The sequence below is a fragment of the Lytechinus variegatus genome, chromosome 2, assembly GCF_018143015.1.
Source record: "Lytechinus variegatus isolate NC3 chromosome 2, Lvar_3.0, whole genome shotgun sequence".
NCBI lineage: Eukaryota > Metazoa > Echinodermata > Echinoidea > Temnopleuroida > Toxopneustidae > Lytechinus > Lytechinus variegatus.
In genome coordinates, this window is record NC_054741.1 from 27,349,416 (window position 1) to 27,370,121 (window position 20,706).

The following is a 20,706-nucleotide window of genomic DNA, read 5'->3' on the forward strand; positions in this document are numbered from 1 at the left end:
TGGAGAGCTAAATTATTATTGCAGATCACGCAAGAGTTTGATATGCTCACTTCTATATCCTTCATAATTATATAGTGCTTTGATATTGGAAATTAATGTTAACCATGCAGCCGTTGTATTTATAGGCCTACAGTTACTGAAAACATGACGTACACTTAAGCCATCCCTCTGATTTCCCGGCAGATTTTGCTTTAAAAAAACGCGCAAAAACCCGTTGGTTTCGCATTTCAAAACGTTGTCGTTTTTTAATATTGGGTCAGTATCAAAAAGTGAAGCAGATCTAGAAAATTTAGATTTTCAGCCATATCAAATATTATGTAAAATTTAAAATACCGTCATTTTAGACTTTGGCATTTTTCAAGTTTTGATAAAGAGATGGGCAAGAACACCTAAAGTTATTTTCTACTATTGAGCTCTGACCATTCACTTCTATACTCATCCTTCTTTAAATTCCTCCATTATTTTCTTTTCCCCCTCTTTTCCGGTCTTTCCTCTTTGTAAAATCAAAGGGCCCTGCCCTGATGAAATACGTGCCCCTCTGTAAAGGCCACCGCACACCCCATCCGACCCGACTAGCTCACGACTGAAAAGTACAGGTAAACTGCAAATTGAAGCAGAGTGGCGTTATGAGCCCAAGATATTGAGGGGTCAGATATGGCGTATCGGACAAAATCAATAGAAATTTGCGAGTGAACGAAGCGAACAGGCAATAACTTTTTACAAAAATCTAATTTTGTGACAAGATTTTGACATAACATTTAGAAAATATTATCATAAACAAACTTTCTTTCCAAAACGTTTTCTTTTCTCTTTTGTGTTCTTGGTCGTGATTTTTTTATTCATTTACTTTTTTTTTGGGGGGGCAAGCGCCCCAACCCCCCCCCCACCTCCCATCTGTACGCCAAGCCGACGCTAAGGATGCCACTGAACAGAACTGACAAACCGATATTCCATTTCATCGATTTTGATGTATATATAGGCCTAGATGAAATCAATTTCTGCATGTACGTTATACGTAGACCTGCGGTAGCGGTAAGTTTAGAGTGTGGTTTAGCGCCATCTCTTGTTTAAAACATTATAATCACAACCAAAATGATACTAGTACTAGCAGCTCGTAAAGATTTTTAGTCTGGGACTCGACTGGGAGCTGGACGACGTCGCAGAAAACACTTGTTTGACGATAACAAAGTTGAGATAGCAAGCATGGACGAAACTTCAAGAGGGTCTGAAGGCACATTTTTGTATTATGGATATGGCAGTAATCTACTGAAAGAGAGAATTCACTTGAAAAATCCGTCTGCTGTTTTTGTTGACGTCGCAGAATTAAAGGTAAAACAATTTGATTTCGTCGGAACTCAACAGACAGTCCTCCCCGAGCGTTGGGCGTCAATTTAACGTGACTGTCGGTGGCTCACCGTAGATAGCGGCCTGTACCGGGCGATAGCCTAATTACCTGTTAATATAAATAAAGCATTTTACTGATGAGAATTAATTTCCAATCTTGTCTTGGACTTGATTTCATTGTTTTGATTCATCATGCCAAAGACAAGAAAGACTCATCTTACATTGATAATAAGGAACGTTAAAAGTGCTTCATAGCTGTTATTAGTGCATTTCTGTTCAAATGGTGTGATCTTTCTTGTGGCTTGTCTTATTTTTTTACTTTTATTTCAGGATCACAAGCTATGTTTTGGAGGACAAAGCAAATGGATGAGTAATAGATGGCATGGTGGTGTCGCTACTGTTGAAGAAAGGAATGGGAGCTCTGTGTGGGGCATAGTGTGGAGATTGGAGGAAAGGGATCTCGCAAGTCTGGATTTGTAAGTTGATTCTATTGTTGTTGTGTAGGTCTGGTTCCTCAAATTTATTTGTAGAAGTTAGGTAATATTCCGAAAACCTAATAGAGATTTTGTAATTGACAATCCTGCAACTTAATAATAGAGATGTAGCAATGTACAATGATTTATTATACATAAAGTAATGTGGTATATAATTGTTTTTTTAACCTAAGAGTAGTTTATCCAGTTCATAAAATAAATATTACTTGTTGCTATGTGTGGCAAGCTGTTAGGTTGTCATCAACCTTTTTTTAAAGTATGGATAAACTGCAAGATGTCATTTAACTGACCTTATTTGAGACCTGAATTTAACATGCATAAAAAAGCTTAGAAAACCCAAGATTTCTAACAACTTGGATGATATTTCAACTCAAATTTAATTTCTTGGGAAAATAAGAGTAGGCGGTTGTTTTCAAGATTTCAAAATTTCTGTTGGCTTTCTTTAAATTCTGTGTTTGTGTAGTTTGTGACTGTACAGTATGTGTCATTCATTTGTGTAATATTTATACTTTTGCAAATATTTGAATGAATAATAAAACTCAATCAGAATATCAATGTGTGTCATTTCTTAAAAATGCTACATAGCTCCCTCTTACCTCTCCATTGTATTCTGTCTAACTCACTACAGACAAGAGGGTGAAGGCATTGTTTACAGACGAAAGGAAGTCATTGTGACATCACAAGATGGTACCCGTCATACATGTTGGACATATAGCATGATAGACTTTCAGGAGGGCACCCCGTCACCTCAGTACATGGATGTGATCAGGAAAGGGGCCGATCAAAACTCTCTCCCTCAGCATTACCTGGAATGGCTGAGATCGATTGAGGATAACGGTTACAGCGGACAGGTGGAAATCATGAATTTAATCGATTCCGAGTAAGAAATATACAGATTAATTTACATTTAAATTACACTGATATAGATATTTATTACACATACTAGTAAATTGCATTCATAATTGATATTTAATTTTAAAGGGATGGTCCGGGCTGAAAGTATTTATAGCTATATAAATAGAGTAGAATTCACTGAGCAAAATGTCGAAAAAATTTCATCAAAATCGGATAACAAATATCAGAATTATTGAATTTTAAAGTTTAGTAATATTTGTGAAAACAGTCGTCATGAATATTCATGAGTTGGGCTGATGATGTCACATCTCCACTTGTTCTTTTGTTATTTATTATAAGAAATCAGGTTTATTCAAATTTTTCCTCCAAGAACTAGAAAAATTGGATTGACAACTGATTTAGTTCATTAGATATTTTTCACTGCAACTTATTTCATTATAAGGGAGACATATTATTCACACAAGTATGAAATAATGAAAAAAAAAAGATTTTATGTAATAACATAAGAAAACGGAGAATGAGGGTGTGACATCATCAGCCCCCCTAATGAATATTCATGATGACTGTTTTCACAAGATATTGCTAAACTTTAAACTTCAACAACTTTCTTATTTGTTATCCAATTTTGATGAAATTTTTGCTCAGTGAATTCTACTCTATCTATTAAGATGTAAATATTTTAAGCCCGGACCATCCCTTAAATCACCAATAGATTAAAACTTAGATTCTTAAATGGTGATTAATTCACTCTGAACAATTTATTGGCTCTTGAATTTGTACCTTAATCTGTTCCTTTGTGATCCTTTGTCACATGCGTATTAAAAGTACAAAATGGTTCTTCTTGTAAACTTAGGTCATGAAACACAATTTTGATTGTTAGTTTATCCATTTATTGTTTGGCACGATACCATGGGTGTCCTGTATGATGCCGTAGCCCATTGCGACAGTCAGCCTGTATTGGATGAGTAATTACCGGTATTCTGGGCTGAGTTTGAACACAAAATTGAGTTCCATGGTATCCCAGGGACCTGTGCAGAGGATTAGTTGTTTGTAATACTGGACTGGGGATGCTGAGCATTGTCACAGCGCCCCTCGTAACAATTGATAATCCTCCGTGGCCAGGTCCATATGGTATCCCAGATACATTTGGTACATAATATTAGTCTGAAATGCATATATCCCCATTACTACAGATTCTCTAATTTTGTGATACCGTACCTAGCCCCACTCATGATTCGTACCAAGATTGAAACCATGGTCTAAATCGTGGAATAATTGTAGTGATTATATCAGATCTTAAGGTCAGTCGTGGCAATCATTTTGATTGTAGACAAAATTTGGATGGCTCAAAAACATTTGCGATCAGCTACAAAAGGCCGATCGTAACGGATTACACGACAGTGGGAACGAAGTATGATTCCTATCAGCGTCTTGAGAACTCTGTGCAGAGTAGATGAGATGCATTATTATTTCTATTATTTTTTTTTTTCATTTATTATCAGGAGCAGTGATGATACCTTCCTCTACTTTGGGTATGGTAGCAACATGTTGAAAGCCAGGATTCATGTACACAATCCAACCGCACAGCTAGTTGGTCCAGCTAAACTTGAGGTACATTCTCACATTCATTTTTGAGCCTGTAATTCCAGGGGACTTTCATAAAAGTGGACAATTTCAGTGAAATCATTGATTTTGATTTGCAGTACTGGGGCCCGTCGCAGAAAGAGTTGCGATCAAAAGCAACTCAAAAAATCTTGCGCAACTTGATTTTCGGGACTTGCGCTTAATATTTTGGCTTGAGTTTTAATGCGACTCTTTCTGCAACAGGCCCCTGGTCTATGATGAACTATGGTAACTGAGAATGATAATCTGTGACCAGCCACCCCAAAACCAAAAAGGAAGTCACTTAAAGTGAATTTTTAGATTTTTATTGTTTGAAAAAGCATATCCTGAGCTTTAACATGATATATCACTTGATTCAGCATAACCCACAAAAGTACTTATTTGAATGCAGAAAGTATTAAGTCAGAGCTTCAATAATACATGGAGAAATAATGTTTGAAGTTCAGGTTCACTCAAGTATGAGTTGTGCATACTGTGCACTCTCAGTAAAACTTCCAAGCAGTCTGCAAACAGTTGTGTCAAAGAAACTGCTTGTGTCTTTTTTTTTTGTAATTCAACTTTACAACTTCAAATATTTGACAGTATAAAGAAGAATTTCTGTAGTACGGAAGATGTTGATCATCGTGGTAGTATGGAATCGGTAAAGGAAATAATCTGTCTCATGATGCATCACCGTTAGACAACAGATTATTTCCTTTACCGAAGAATTTCTCTTTCAGATGAGTATTTTTGGGGTAGAATTTTTGCCTGTTTAGTATTATTTTGGCTGTTTTCAGGAAACCTTCCCTCGCGACTTATTGTTTGTTTTGGCTGGTCACCTTTGTCATTGCTGACAGGGGTTTATGAAATGATGCCCTAGGGGACTGTTTCATGATCTAAAGTGGTTTTCACTGACTATGTTCTGCCTATTTTAGTCAAATCTCTTGGGACCATAGGAAACAGTTATGAATTGTAGAACAAGAGTTAAATAATCTTTCATAATCTAGTGTGAAATATAGTATTGACTGAGGTGGTTATTAAACATTCATTTTGGGCTTAGGAACTTTTTTGTAATATCATTAGAAATTGAATTTTCCCAAGTGAATATTAATAATAAGAACAATGATATAGATGCAGGTATTTATATTAAACACATCCACCTTTTTAAGTGCTCAAGGCGCTCCTGTATTTCCAGGGCTGAGCTAGGCTACCAATTTTAGCTTTTTGAGAATTTCCTGTTTGCCTCACCTCATCTCGGTCGAGTGCAGCACAGTGCGGATGAATTTCTTGCTGAAAGAAAAATATCGTACCTGGGATTCAAACCCACGACCACCTGATTGAAAGTCAAGAGCAAGAACCACTAGATCACCATGCTCACACGTATGGAGATGTATTTAATTCCCCACCCCCATCTCATTGCCCCACTAATTGTCTTTTATGTAGGGTTATAAGCTGTGTTTTCATGCCTATCCTGATTGGATAAGTTACTGGAAAGGTGCACCTGCTACTATCAAGAAAGCTCCCGGTGATCATCTATGGGGTGTAGTATGGAGACTACATATATCAGACCGAGATCACCTAGATAGGTGGGTTATCTATCTATTAAGCATTTTGGCCCATATTCTGAAGTCGGGTTTAACTTAAACTCAGGTTTAAAGTTGTGGTTTAAGTATGGACAGCCAATTGTTACATTAATCACTAACAGTAGAGATATCATAATTCAGCTGAATTGGCTCCCAAATCATTCATAATTGTCTAGGAAGTATAAATAGAGTGATCGTCTTCACCATCGATGAATCAGGAAAGAGCACAGTAAACATAAGAAACATACAACTTAATAAAAATTTTGAGACTTTTGGCTTCCCATAATTTTAGCACAGAGTTAGACCATGGTCTAAGTTAAACCTGACTTCAGAATACGGGCCTTTGTGTTTACTTTTATTATTTCATAGAGCTCTCTATTTAAATATAAAAAAATAATCCATAGTCGAGAGTCTGTGAGTGGCTCTGCTTGCCTGTATTTTCACCAGCATGACCATCATTCACAACACCATCATTAGACCTGTACATTATTTGTTTTATCAAACTAGACAATTTGTTAAAACACCTGAAAAATTCCACAGATAATGCAAATAGGCCCTATTCTGTTTTCTAATTTGACATCAAAAGTTAAGTCACAATGATACATGCCTGAGTTAGGGCATCATCAAAGGCCAAAATCCTAGCCATGGCTTTCTTCTTTAAAGGACAAGTCCACCACAGAAAAAAAGTTGAATTGAATAAAAAGAGAAAAATTCAACAAGCATAACACTGAAAATTTCATCAAAATCGGATGTAAAATAAGAAAGTTATGACATTTTAAAGTTTCGCTTATTTTTAACAAAACAGTTATATGAACGAGCCAGTTACATCCAAATGAGAGAGTTGATGATGTCACTCACTCACTATTTCTTTTGTTTTTTATTGTTTGAATATGAAATATTTTGATTTTCTCGTCATTGTCATGTGAAATGAAGTTTCATTCCTCCCTGAACACATGGAATTTCATTATTTTAACATTTTGTGCGTCAGGCAAGGAGGTCCTAATCATCAAATTCGTAAAAATTGAAATATTGTATAATTCAAACAATAAAAAACAAAAGAAATAGTGAGTGAGTGACATCATCGACTCTCTCATTTGGATGTAACTGGCTTGTTCATATAACTATTTTGTTAAAAATAAGCAAAACTTTGAAATGTCATAACTTTCTTATATTACATCCGATTTTGATGAAATCTTCAGCATTGTACTTGTCTGATTTTTCTCTGTTGATTCAAATCAACATTTTTCTGAGGTGGACTTGACCTTTAATGAATTTGTGTGTCACGTAGTTTTACTAATTGGGAGGTTTACCAATTCATCCAAATGCAGTGCTGTACAAAAAAATGCACAGCTGGAGAGTTGTGTAGATATGACACAGGAACTCATTACTTGCATTACTTGGCTACATCCTATAACCCGGTTTTATAAAAATTAATATATAGTTTTGATAAAAATTTGAATAGTACAATTTTACTTCCAAATCATTTTAATTGCACTAGCTTAAATTGAAATACAAAGACTTTTATTGACATTTTTAGCGTCATCTGCTTTATCCTTTTTCCTTGAGTATATTTTATTATCAGGGGCTTCACTAATAGAAAAAAAATTGTCTTTGTTGAAGACCATTCTTCTTGTCACCCTTGAGTTTCAGTATTATGTTATTTTATCTAAATTTGACAGTTGAAGCAATGATGTCTGAATTATTGCATTTTGATTAAGCCATTATCAGATCACTTCATAAAGACATATTATTAGGTGAAGGATAAGTTAACTGGTCATTTCTTTTACCTTGATTTTAACTTGATAATATCAATATCTTTGATTATTCACTCATAATTTCAGTCAAGAAAGTGGATACAGCGTCCTGGATGTCACCGTCACAACACCAGAGGGCGGCAGTCATGTCTGTCGCACTTATCAACTTGATAACGACGTAGAGGAGATGGCTCCCTCACCGCATTACATGAAAGTTTTGATTGAGGGCGCCAAACAATCGCGAGTTCCTTCCTCTTATATTCAACGTCTTGAAGCGATACCTCACAACGGAGATAAGGATCCCCCTCCTATTATGGCCACTCTCTTCAAATCTACCACATCTCAGTCGTGACCTGGGCCAGAATAATGATATTACATAACTTTTTCTTTTATGATGCCTTACATTTCCATCTGCCCTATCAGTGTCCTTCAAAACATTGTAAGCAATTTCACCAATTTTAACCTGTTTATACACGATACACCATAGACCTACAATAGATATCAATATAAATTATAGGAATTATTTATTTAATTTCTAGGAAATTGGATTCTATTATAGAGAGTACTTTTCAAGAATGTAGCAGAATTTCATGGGTAAATCATATATGGTACTTTTTTATTTGTATTGTGAACTAATCAGTGATGTTATTTTTTGTTTGCTTAATATTTGAGTTAAAGAAAATGTACTTAGATGCCTTAGATGGACATTAGGGAATCTAGGTTAGTCTTTGCTATTCTTGTTTTCAATTTTTATTGGCATTCATGCCATATTTTTTAGAAGCATTCCAGTATTATGTAGGTACGGTTAGTCAATTTCATTTGCTGGTACATGAAGAAACAAAAACGTTTTGTAAAGATATGAACGAATTAGTTTTTAATGATCTATCATAATAAGCAATGCAGGTATCTGGCAGAGATATACTAGCATTCAGTAGTGATGTTCAGTTCATTGTAATAATTGATATGTTCCCACTCGCACAAAGATAAGCTTCTCCAAAATCCTTGCTGGATGGGAGTGTGCAGATTAAAATAAATTAAAAATGGAAGTAGGACTTAGTTAATTGGCAATCCATTCTTTTTATGAAATCATTGCCTGAAAGAAAAATGAAATACCTGAAAAAAGGGATGATTAAAGTACAAAATTATGGACAAGTTACATGAAAATTGAGGACTTCTGAAAAATAAGCTCACTAAATCTGCAATTCTATACTTGGCTGTTGGGTAGGTCAACAAATGATAGGTGGATGTCTTCCATTTGTCATGTTTATTCATTGTACTTACATATAAGGATGACCTACAGATCTTACATATGGCTTATTCTGGGGCCCGTCTTACAAAGAGTTGCGATTGATCTGATCAATCACAACTATGGACGGCCAGCAATGTCAACATCTAAAATGCATGAATGTTCAAAATGTTTTTTTAGATATGACGTAAATTGCATTAATTCATTGTTTTCTTGACAATTTGGTGTGTTCCCCTTTGTTTAAAAAGGACATTTTGAAAATTGTTTGTAAAAAAAATTATGACACTGATAAATTTCAACAGAGTTACGATTGATTGGATCAATCGTAACTCTCTGAATGAATATTGTTTTTCTGTCACTTTTGACACTGAACTTACAAGTTTTAAAAACTTATTTATACATTGATCATTTTACAATCATGTCTCATTCTCTATTTGATACTTTAAATTGAGATATGCAACTATAATACAATTTCTTTACATGTGTGTGAGCTTATCTTCATTTGGCTTAAGGGCTATTGAACTCTATGAAGGATTCCCACTCACTACTGAATCACCAAATACAAACTTTTGTATTTTGAATTTTGTACCCCCAAATAGATTAAATCGTATTAATTAGAGTTCCCCGTGAAAACCTTCAGGTTTTGAAATAGGAGTAGGCTAATAAAAGTGATTTGGCAGCCAGTCACTGAGAAAAGCAAGCTCAAAAAGACACATTAATACAAACACAAGAACATTAGCCAAATCATGAGGATTGTTACTCTTGTTCTTGGATGCCAGCTTGATGCACAAGATACACTCTTTGTCCACTCCCTGAGGAGCAAAGCGCACAAATTTGATTTGATGAAACCATCAGAATTAATTGTAAATCTTGTTTTTGAAAGATATTGATTGTATGATATTATATGTACAGTATACAAATGAAATTATATTGTATATAATGCATATATACTGTATGTGTATAATTTGTAATGATTTTGAATTAATTCTGCAACTAATACTGCATGGAATAATTGATATGATAAAGTGGATAAACATGTGATGTTTGGTTTATGTAATGTGATAATGAATGATTTATTAAAATTCATGTACTCTGTGTGACAAATGTTTAGCAAACATCCGTCCACAGCAGATGTTGATCATATGATTAATGTGTGGTGGTAAATTTACCGTATTATTCTGTGTGTTTTATCCAATTATATATACTATTTTTATATGTATTTGATGTTGATGGGTATTGCGGTATCTTTTTTTAATGAGCAGATTGATAAGCAGATGGTAAAAGGCAATTATTATTCAAGTTATAGTAATGAAAATAATGAATATTAATTGTACATTTATATTGCGCAATTTCTGTGCATTACAATAATACTACTATTATTACCCCATTAATAGTCATGCTGCCTACAGGCACTCTGGAATTTGAGAAATTTCTTCCTACTGGGTACCCATTCACCTCACCTGGGTTGAGTGCAGCACATTGAGCACAATGTGGGTAAATATCTTGCTGAAGGAAAACACGCCATGGCTGGGAATCGAACCCACGTTGCTCGGATTGAATGACAAGAGTCGTAACCACTAGACCACGATCCCCCCCCCCCCCACAAAGTTCCATATTTAACTATAGGATTTCCTGCACTCTTGATGGGTGAAAATGAGAATGCTTTTGCATAATTTACTCCTGAAAAGTCTCGTTTAAAATAAAAAAAATTTATTCATTTCCTGACTGAATGATATACAAGTATGACAAGTGAATCCAAAGAGTTTAAGTTCAATGAAAGGAAAGGATTATATGAAGGGACTATTTATTTATCAATGATGATATCTGATTCAATACTAATAACGTTATTAATTCATCATATTGATTGAATACATTTTTTGTAGAAATTATAGTAATAACTCTCCGTTGTTTTGGGGGTCCTTTTTTAAACATAGTTTTTAGAATGAATATCAAACAAGAAGTTCTGAAATTAAATAAATGATGCCCTTCATTCATTTTATTTGTAGTTTCTGTATTACTCTGCTTGGAGAGAAGTATTTTTGTAATACATATAGATGGGGACACCGGCACATAGGTTCTGTTTATTACATCAGTTTGGATGTGTTAAATACTTGGAACAATTAACTAATTATGTTTTGTATTCTGTAAACCTAGAAATGTTGCTCTCATTGAGTGTCAAATCATCCTCAATATATCATTATAATTGCATATTTTGTAATGTATGAATATCATGACAAAGAAGGCTTGTTACCTTGCCCTATATTAGGAAGTTCTTATCTGCATTTCTCCTAATTGTGTAGGAAATGCATGTTGAAATTGAATAATTTTAACGATGGATATTATATATTCAGGAAATTTACTGTTTTATGACTTTGCAATAATAAGAAAATGCATGTGTAATATTTTCAAGGATGTACTTATTGAGATGTCTCCTTGCTGTGAAAATTACCGTCTGGGACGTAGATTGTGATTTCACTGAAATACTTTAAAAAGAAATTCCTGTTGCCATACACATGTTGAAAAGTGGTTGTGATTGTATATTACTAGTAATTTCTACACGTGCTGTGCATATATAGCTCAAATACCATTATTTATTTTGTGGTGTCAAGGTTATAATGAAATACAGTATGAGTTGAGCTTACTGAATATGGACATTGAAACATGGCCTAGCTTACATGTTAGTGTTGAAAGTTGAAACTGTAAAAATATTGATTTGGTTTCATGTCAAACGTGTGTGTACCTCTCTGTAACTTTGGATACTGGGAAATATAAATTTATATTACTGCATTGGTCAAACATGATTGTGTTGTCATTATCATTGATGATCGTTATCTCTCGTTTCAATGGGAGCTGAACGTGTGTCGGATGGTGGCAAAATGATGAGAGAGGGGGAGATAAAGGGAGAGAGGAAAGAGTGAGTGAATAAGTGAGTGAGTAGATGAGTGAGTGAGTGGGTGGGTGGGTGAGTGAGGGAGTGGGTGGGTGGGTGAGTGAGGGAGAGAGTAAGTGAGTGAGTGAGGGAGGGAGGGAGGGAGGTATGTGTGTCAGAGAGAGGGGGTGGGTACATGATGAGAGAGGCCTAATGTAGAGATGGAGAAATAAAGAAAAAGGCAGCCAGGGATTGAATTAACAAAATACTATCAAGAAACTCAGATATTGATCTTTGAATTTGGCAATAAGAAATCCCAATTTCGGTCATATTATGATAGAGGTTGAATAGATTAAATAAAATGACAGATTTACATATTCATTTTGATAAATCCACAGAGGAGGCACGGGGACCCTCAGATCGAAGAGGGAGAGTGGTAGGGGGTGGAAGTATTCAATATTGGAGAAAGTATTTATAGTAGACCGGCCAAACGTCAGAAAGGGCTCTAGAAAAGGATTCGACGGCAAAATTTGTTAATGCTTGGCATCCCAGCTAAAAGTCTTGCTAAAGTACCCGGGAATTACGGGAAATGGTGTACGGCCGGATGCCAAGCGCGCTTTTGCGTGAAAGTGTCATTTTAGCGTGAAATGTGAAAGGATATAAAAAATCACGCATTTTTATATTTTGACGGAATAGGTTAAAATTTTTGCTTATCTTTGATATGCGATCCTTTTTATTTGAATTTTCAAATTATAAGTCCGATAAATATACATTTCAAATTTGAAAATTACACACACATAGGCCCTACATGGCGCAGTGAAACATAAAATCGCGATTTCCTCAAAATAAAGTTTGTGAAAACTATTGAAGTTTGTTTACACAACTTAAATTCTTCGAGTTAAATGCGTTTACTCATTGAATGTTTAGTAAATGTCCTGTTACAAATATTACAAGAATTTTCAATTAAGATGGAAGATATCTCATTTTTTATTATCCGAAAGGGGTTGATGTATATTTTACCAGGTGTGCATCTTGATTTAAAAATTGAACATACCGTACATTATGTACATAATTACATGTATAAAGGACATACTAAGGTTTTTTTTTTATGTTTTGGAAGTTTGGATAGCAAAATTTGTCATTTCTTGCCATATCCTAGCTTAAAGTCTTACGGAAATACTGAGGAATAACGTACGGGCGGATGCTAAGTGCACTTTTGTGTGAAAGTATCATTTTTCAATTTTTCTTTTAAATTTAAGTTTCGGCCCGTAGGTTGTGGGCCGAAAGAAAATCTGAAAAAAAGGAAATAGACAATTAGAGATTGAAGACGTACTTTATTAAACGCAGTAACGAACTTGGATTGAGAGGTTTTCTCATGAAATCTGAAAGAAGGCTCATCTCTCTTTGTTTAATGAATGATATCGCATGAAATTCAAGCCAGTTGTATGAAAAATGCTAATCTATGATTACATAAATGATATACAATAGGATTTAGTAATTTTACATTATACTCAGTTAAGGTGCCATTAACATGATTAACATGTTTGTGGGACCATGGGACACGCTGTACAATGCTTGGTATGATCATGGAGCTACTCCATGTTATGATAATCCACTTTAAAAACCGGTGGTGTAGTTTTAACATTAATGTTTTCGAAAACAGCACGCAAACAAATAATTCTTGTTGTTGCCGAATGCTCATATGATTGACAACACTCAAAATCTGAAGAACAGAAAGTGGTTGTAAACAAAGTCCTAGATAATTGTGAAAACCAATTCAATTAAATCCACGTTTTATAAATATCAACAGTACAATGCACCCAAAATTCAAAAGTTCATAGCGAAACATTATATCATCATTGGTGTCTGAGCTTACAATCAGAGCAAAGAGTGTTCAGTTTTCCCTAGATTGAGAATTGCAATTAAGTAATTGCAGTATACACGGTAGAGCAAGCAGGCGCGCCGGAACACTTTCAGTTTTGGGGGGCAAAATCCCGAAGGGGGCACAATATTTTTGACAGTGTGAGATACCGAAGCGATCGAGTGGGAGAGGCTGTGGGACTCCCCCCCCCCCCATGGTAAGGTCTTTGTGTAAAAATGGAGTATAAAAGTTGCGTTTCTAATAGCATTCAAAAATAAATTTCTTGAGAATTAAACAGTCTTGGAGTTCTTTTTGCTCCTTCTGTTTCCTCCCTTCTGACCCAGACTGGTGTTTCTTCATGATCAGGGTCGCAGTTCCAGCAAATTACGAGCCTTATTGCAAACGAAATTGTTTAAAACCAATGTAATATATGGCCTTTTAAAGACTTTAAGATGGCAAACATGACCGTACGCAGCCGGGGCCGCCGATCGAGAGGGCAAAATTCACCAAAAGTGTGCACGAAATCCTTCAATTTTATTCTAGAAAATTTTTAAGCTCCCCCATCACAAACCCCCTCGCTCTTAAGTTTCTTCGAAAATTTAGGTCTTGCAGCCCCACCCACTCCCGGATTATTTTTAGATTTTTGCAAACGTCCATGAATAACAAAAGCTGGGATGAACCAGAGAACATAGCTGCCATCTCGATCTGATTAGTAACAGGTAATGGGAAGAAGTTTTGGAATCTAAAATACATAAGTGCTATATCATATGAGCTGAAATAGTATCAGACAAAACGCCTTCCAGTCATGCCAATGAAAAGGAATAGAGGAAAATACGGGGCTGTGAAAATATCTTAAGATTTTTTTTTATAGTAGAGCAGTACTGTAACGCTTATTTTTTTCTTTTATATTCTTTATTTACATTTTTATTCATATCTCGGATAATATGAGTCCGATCAAGAAGACACTTTCACAGATTTGATTTTTTTCATGTCTAAACATTATCTCAAGTTGCTTTCGAGTGGGAAGTGATATCGGGTCCGGTCTGAGCGTTTCTGGCCGACCGCGCGTTTGTTAGACGACACAGCCAGCATCAAGGAGTTATAAACCTAATAATTGGTGGACCACTATCAATTTGCCATTCGCTATTAGTCTGAACTGTATTCATTAAAAGGTTAAACGTTGTCACACTGTAATAAGATGGAAAAGGGGCTTATCAAAGGTATGTTTCACAGAGGAACTGTTCGTCGAAAGACGCGAGGCTTACTATGATAATGTATTTGCCCCGTCAGGGGCAAAATTTTTTCATTTTTGACAATGGAAATGACAATTTTCAGGCAGAAAAGTGCCTTCGTTTGCTTTTGTCCTTAAATAATTTATCCTTTTTTTACTTTCAGGGGGGCACATTGGGGGGCAAAATCTCGTTTTGCCCCCCCCAAATTTTATTTGGGGGGGCAAGTGCCCCCCTGCCCCCTCCGCTTCCGGCGCCCTTGAGAGCAAGGCTTTTTTCAGTTCAGCCCGGCGTATGATCGGTGTCAAGTGTTTACAGCATTTGTAATAGTTAAACAGCATTTTAAAAGATATATATATATATATATATATACTGTAACATCTGCTTGTCATATTTACATCAGCACCCCCAGTCAAGAAATCGATCCCAGGGCCCGGGGAGGGGCGGGGGCAGGGGCAGTTGCGGCCAGAAATTTTGTTACTCGTTTTAAATATGTACTTATACATGTAATTGTGTTTATAATGTACGGTATATTCAATTTTACCTTCAAATGCCCACCCAATAAATTATGCATGTCCCCTTCCGGATAACATACCATGATATATCTTCCATCTTACTTGAAAATTCTTCAAGATTTGTGACATTAGGACGATTGACATATATTCGATAGATAAACGCATTTAAATCGAAGAACTTAAGTTGTAAAATAAATTCGAATTATTGATAGTTTTCACAAGCTTTTATTTTGAGTATCAAAATGACGATTTTATCTTTCATGGTGCCATTTTGAGTGTGTAATATTCCAATTTCAAATGTATATTTATTAGTCTTATAATTTGAAACTCCAAATAAGAATGATCGCATATCAAAGGGTAGTCAAACTTTAACATATTCCGTCAAAATATCCAAATGCATGATTTACGACATTCTTTCAGATTTTACGCTAAAAAAATACATTTTCACGCAAAAGTGCGTTTGGCATCCGACCGTACGCTACTTTTTGGGTAATTTTGCAAGACTTTTAAAGTTTTAGCTGGGATGCCAAGCATTGGCAAGCATTAACAATTTTTTTCCGTCAAAAGTAAAAAAGAAATCGTTTGGCCGGTCTACTATTACTCCCAAGGTTCAATGAATATCAACTTTGGACCTTCATCCTGTCAATGAGGTAATACAGAGCAGTTATTGGGAGTGGTTGACGTAAGACCTAGAAACATCATTGTCTAAATAAATAATTCTAATATAAGGTTTAAATCTATTTCAATAATATTAATGCAAAATGCAGCTAACATCCAACGAACAAAGGCGGATCTTGTAGTTCTACGACCCAGTCTTCTCTTTCAAATGCTCATATTCTTCTCTTTCTTTGATTTCACCTGTACCCCATCTATTTTATTTTCATTTTATTATTTTTTATCACACCAAAAAATCAAATGGGACGGTCGCCCCCTGCCCCATCCCTATATACCCGTCAGTGACGCCGCATTGTAAAAAGACCGAAAAAACATTGTGGGGGAAAATAAAAATATTGATAACTGAAACTGTTTTGAGACCGTATAGATCCTCGGTGTGTGGCACGCTGGTGTAATGACCCAAACAGTCTGAGGGGGCTCAAAACGTCGCATTGAGACAAGATTAAAGTCGCGAGAAAGCAAGGGAAAAAATAAGACCTTTTTAGAAGAAAATCTATCTTGTGATAGATTTTAACATTTATTCAAACAATAATGACATATTTCCTCTCCTTATCCGTTTATCTTCATTTATTGTTTGTTTATTTGGTCATGGAACTTTTTAGGAGGCATGTGCCCCAAGTCTGCCTATATGTAATATATCAAAGGGGGTTGATAATGCCTAAAACTGTCCAAATTCGACTAGCGATCGGCTCTTGAATAAATTAAAGTTAGGATTGGGGTAAATGACACTGACCAAAAATCAAACAAAGTTGACGGATAAGACGCCCAAAACACCCATGATCATGCCCCCACGATCCTCGAGTGTGATCTGAAATAATAACAGTCACCCCCTTTTTTGGCAGTACTAAATTCACTTATCTTTATTTTTCATCAGCTCAACATGGGCGGAAATTTCATCAAAATCGAATAACAAATAACAAAGTTATTGAATTTTAAAGCTTATATATTTTGTGAAAACGGTCGTCATGAATATTCGTTAGGTGGGCTGATGATGTCACATCTCCACTTGTTCTTTTGTATTTTTTTATAAGAAATTAGGTTTATTCCAATTTTTTCTTCCAAGAACTAGAAAAATTGGATTGACAACTGATTTAGTGCATTAGATACTTATTGCTGCAACTTATTTAATTATAAGGGAGACATATTCACACAAGTATGAAATAATGAAAAAATTATGATTTTTATGTAATAACACAAGAAAACGGAACGTGGAGATGTGACATCATCAGCCCACCTAATGAATATTCATGACACCTGTTTTTAAAAAATATTGCTGAATTTAAACTTCAATAACTTTGTTATTTGTTATCCGATTTTGATGAAGTTGTCGGCATTTTGCTCAGTGAATTCTATTCTATGTATTAAGATATAAATATTTTCAGTCCGGATCATCCCTTTAATGTAGATGGATCCCCTTATTACTCATCATTTTCATGATTTACAAAACATGAATGTCTAAATCTGGAATTTTTTGCTCGCACTTTGCGCTCGCATCAATTGTTTAGTTGTCACGATTACAAACATTGATTGAAATTTTCCATTTTTTATGTACTAGAAATGTCAAAAATTTTCAGCTCGCGCTTTTCGCTCGCATTATTTGATTGTTGAAATATTTAACGTCTAAGTCTAATGGCTAAGTGCAAGAATAATCCTTAATAGGTGGGGCCTACCTTTTCAATAAGTTCAAAACGCATGTAAAAATTTTCTGCTCACGCTTTGCGCTCGCATTATTAATTTAAGGAAGATCCCCATACTCATCCTTTTCATTATTTACAAAACATGAATAGAGTGTCTCTTTTTTAGGTCTAAATCTTGAAATTTTCGGCACGCGCTTCGCGCTCGCATCAATTGTTAAGTTATATACCTATTATGTTTAAGTCACAAAAAGTGCATAGAATTTCCAATCTTAATAGGTAAAAGTGTAAAAATGTTCAGCTCGCGCATGACGCTCGCATTATTTGATTGTTGAAATATGTAACGTCTTCATGGCTAACTGCAAGCAGTAGGTAGGCCTACCTTTTCGATCAGATCAAAACGTGTATCAAATATTTCCGCTCGCGCTTCGCGTTCATAGTAAAGTTGCATAGACATCTTTTTCAGGATAACATCTATCTTTTTCAGGACAGAATGTCTCAATTTTAGGGAAACTGTACATAACATTTCCAAAAAAAGTTTGATCGCGATTCGCGCTCGCAATATATAAATTATGATATTATATGTTTATGTTGATTTATAAGAGTAAAGCTAAGAAATAATTTAAGAACTACCACTTCAAAGAAACAAAACAAAAATCATGTTCGAGCAGCCGATCGGGGAAAATATGGCTGAAAAAATTCCACCCCCTCCCCCCATTGGCGAAGGCTGGATCCATTCCTGTATAAAACATGTATTTTAGAACGAGATGGCTTTACTTTTGGGATGATAACCCTTTTTTTTGCTTGTCAAATTCATTTTCGTCGAAATGACCTTAAATTTGGGATGATAACATTGTACAACTCAAATTTTCCAGCCCCATGTCCCCCTACCTTTTGGGAGAGATTTCCGCCCCTGCAGCTCAAGACCAAAGGTTGGTTCCGTCATGCTACCACTCGCAATATATTAAGACGTTTGTTATTTATCCAAGAAATTGATTTCCCTTTCTGATGATATACTTTAGAGGAGCATATTGTTTAGAATAACATGGACAGTGGTGCACTGAGGTAAGTTTAAATTTAACTGATTCCTTGGTGATTATAAGTTTGATTACAAATAACATGTAGAATCATGTAACATCGCCAGTATACACCTTTCATTTCTGTCATTTTGGCCTGACCATTGATATTAATGTTTATGCTCATTATAATACCTCGGATTAAATACACAAAATAATGTGTCTTTCAATCCTTTTGATTGTGTTCTTTTTCTATTTTTATCTGATTAGTAATGATGGGGATTCATTTCTGTATTTTGGGTTTGCCAGCAACCTGCTGAGAGCCCGTATACACATTGGTACCCCAACCGCGAAGCTTGTTGGGCCAGCTAAACTGGAGGTAATAACATTATACATAATACCATTCATAAGTTTACAAAAGGGTTGTTATTTACTAGGACCGCTATTCATTTTTTTTTAAACAAGTGCACACCTAGTTACCAATAATGCATATAGCATTTGCATTCATTTGAAAGCAATATAAAAGACAATTGTAGATTAAATGCTTTGCTCACGGGCATAGGTGCCGCAGCCGGGGATCGAACCCCGGACTTTCCATGTATAGCCAGGCGCCTTAGACCACTCGGCCACGGCACCTCACCTATATATTCATGATTATAAAACTGTCACAATAATTTGCTATCGATTGTGCTATCGACTTGATACACTAATGCCAGTCTGGTTTGGATCGACGCCGTTTTACAGGGTGTAACAAGGATTATGTTTGAATAACAATTTGAATTTTAGCTGCTTGTCAAACATAATTACCTGATTTTGGCATTACCTTAAAGAATATTTTTTATCAATATGTATATTTTCAACGATATTTTAGGGTTACAGACTTTGTTTTCAAGTGTACCCCGGATGGAGTGTAGAAGAAAGTCTATGGAACGGAGCCCCTGCCTCTATTATGGAGAGTCCTCAAGGTCACGTCTGGGGAGCAGTATGGCGTCTCCAAAAATCAGATCTGGCTAATCTAGATCCGTAAGCATACTTCAATTTGGCTTATGTCAGGACACGGAAAAAATACACAGGAAACGGGCCATGCTATACTGATGTGATAATTCTTTATGTTACAAGACATTTTCAGTTCCCGACTTACTGTGATATAATGGATTTGAAAATAGTGGAGAGAAAGATTAGAGAAAGAACAATTTTCACAACTATTCAGCAACGTTCGGGAGACGTCTATGGTTCATCGGGAATTGCATTACCAAATATTAATAGGCCCTAAAGATAATAATAGTGTAAACTTGCAGAGCATATACACTGTCCATGGAGTCTCCTGGCGCCAACACTGCAACAGATCTCTAATTTATACAATAATTGAAGAAAATAAGTATTTGATTTACATTGCTTTGTGTGATTATTTTCAAAGGCCAGAATCTAGTTACAAGGCATTTGACGTCACGGTGACGTCACCAGATGGTATGGAATACGTTTGTCGCACCTACCAGATGATGAATGGCCAAGAGGAAGAACTTCCATCGCCATACTACATGAAGGTCATCACAGAGGGCGCCGTAGAGTCTGGCCTTCCAGAAACCTATGTCGAGCTCTTAAGGTCAATCAAGCACAATGGACAGACTAACCCACCAGATATCATGAATAAAATATTCAAATGATCGATTTCCTTGATTTTATCTATTCTCGAGCATAGTGAACATGGTGAACTCAAAGTCCCGAATTTGCGACCTGGCCCGCGTTGCAGAAAGAGTTGCAATCAATCGCAACTCCAAAAATCATGCGCAACTTGATTTTCAACCAATTAACAGCGCGCATGTTTGACTTGCGATTGATTTTTTGACTTGCGTTTAAACGCAACTCTTTCTGCAACGGGCCCCCGGGTCTGCAACATCAGTTTCTCCATATTGTATATACTGTAAAACTATATGTACTTCAGAAAACAATGTTTGATGCATGAAGGTCATCTGTATCAACGAATGCAAAAACTTAGTTCTGAAATTTTACTCCGATCCATTTGACCAGT

The 20,706-nt window shown here is 35.7% G+C and overlaps 2 protein-coding genes across 2 annotated transcripts; both read left to right on the forward strand.

The window, feature by feature from the left end:
* Positions 1-1,143: 1,143 nt before the first annotated feature.
* On the forward strand, positions 1,144-8,010 carry LOC121407727. Its single transcript, XM_041598918.1, has 6 exons — positions 1,144-1,329; positions 1,675-1,820; positions 2,467-2,718; positions 4,196-4,304; positions 5,739-5,881; positions 7,720-8,010. Exons 1-6 carry the CDS (start codon positions 1,204-1,206, stop codon positions 7,982-7,984), a joined length of 1,041 nt encoding a protein of 346 aa, XP_041454852.1. The 5' UTR covers positions 1,144-1,203; the 3' UTR covers positions 7,985-8,010.
* Positions 8,011-18,667: 10,657 nt separating this feature from the next.
* On the forward strand, positions 18,668-20,361 carry LOC121409421 (gamma-glutamylcyclotransferase-like). Its single transcript, XM_041601358.1, has 4 exons — positions 18,668-18,726; positions 18,948-19,056; positions 19,549-19,700; positions 20,095-20,361. Exons 1-4 carry the CDS (start codon positions 18,707-18,709, stop codon positions 20,339-20,341), a joined length of 528 nt encoding a protein of 175 aa, XP_041457292.1. The 5' UTR covers positions 18,668-18,706; the 3' UTR covers positions 20,342-20,361.
* Positions 20,362-20,706: the final 345 nt, after the last annotated feature.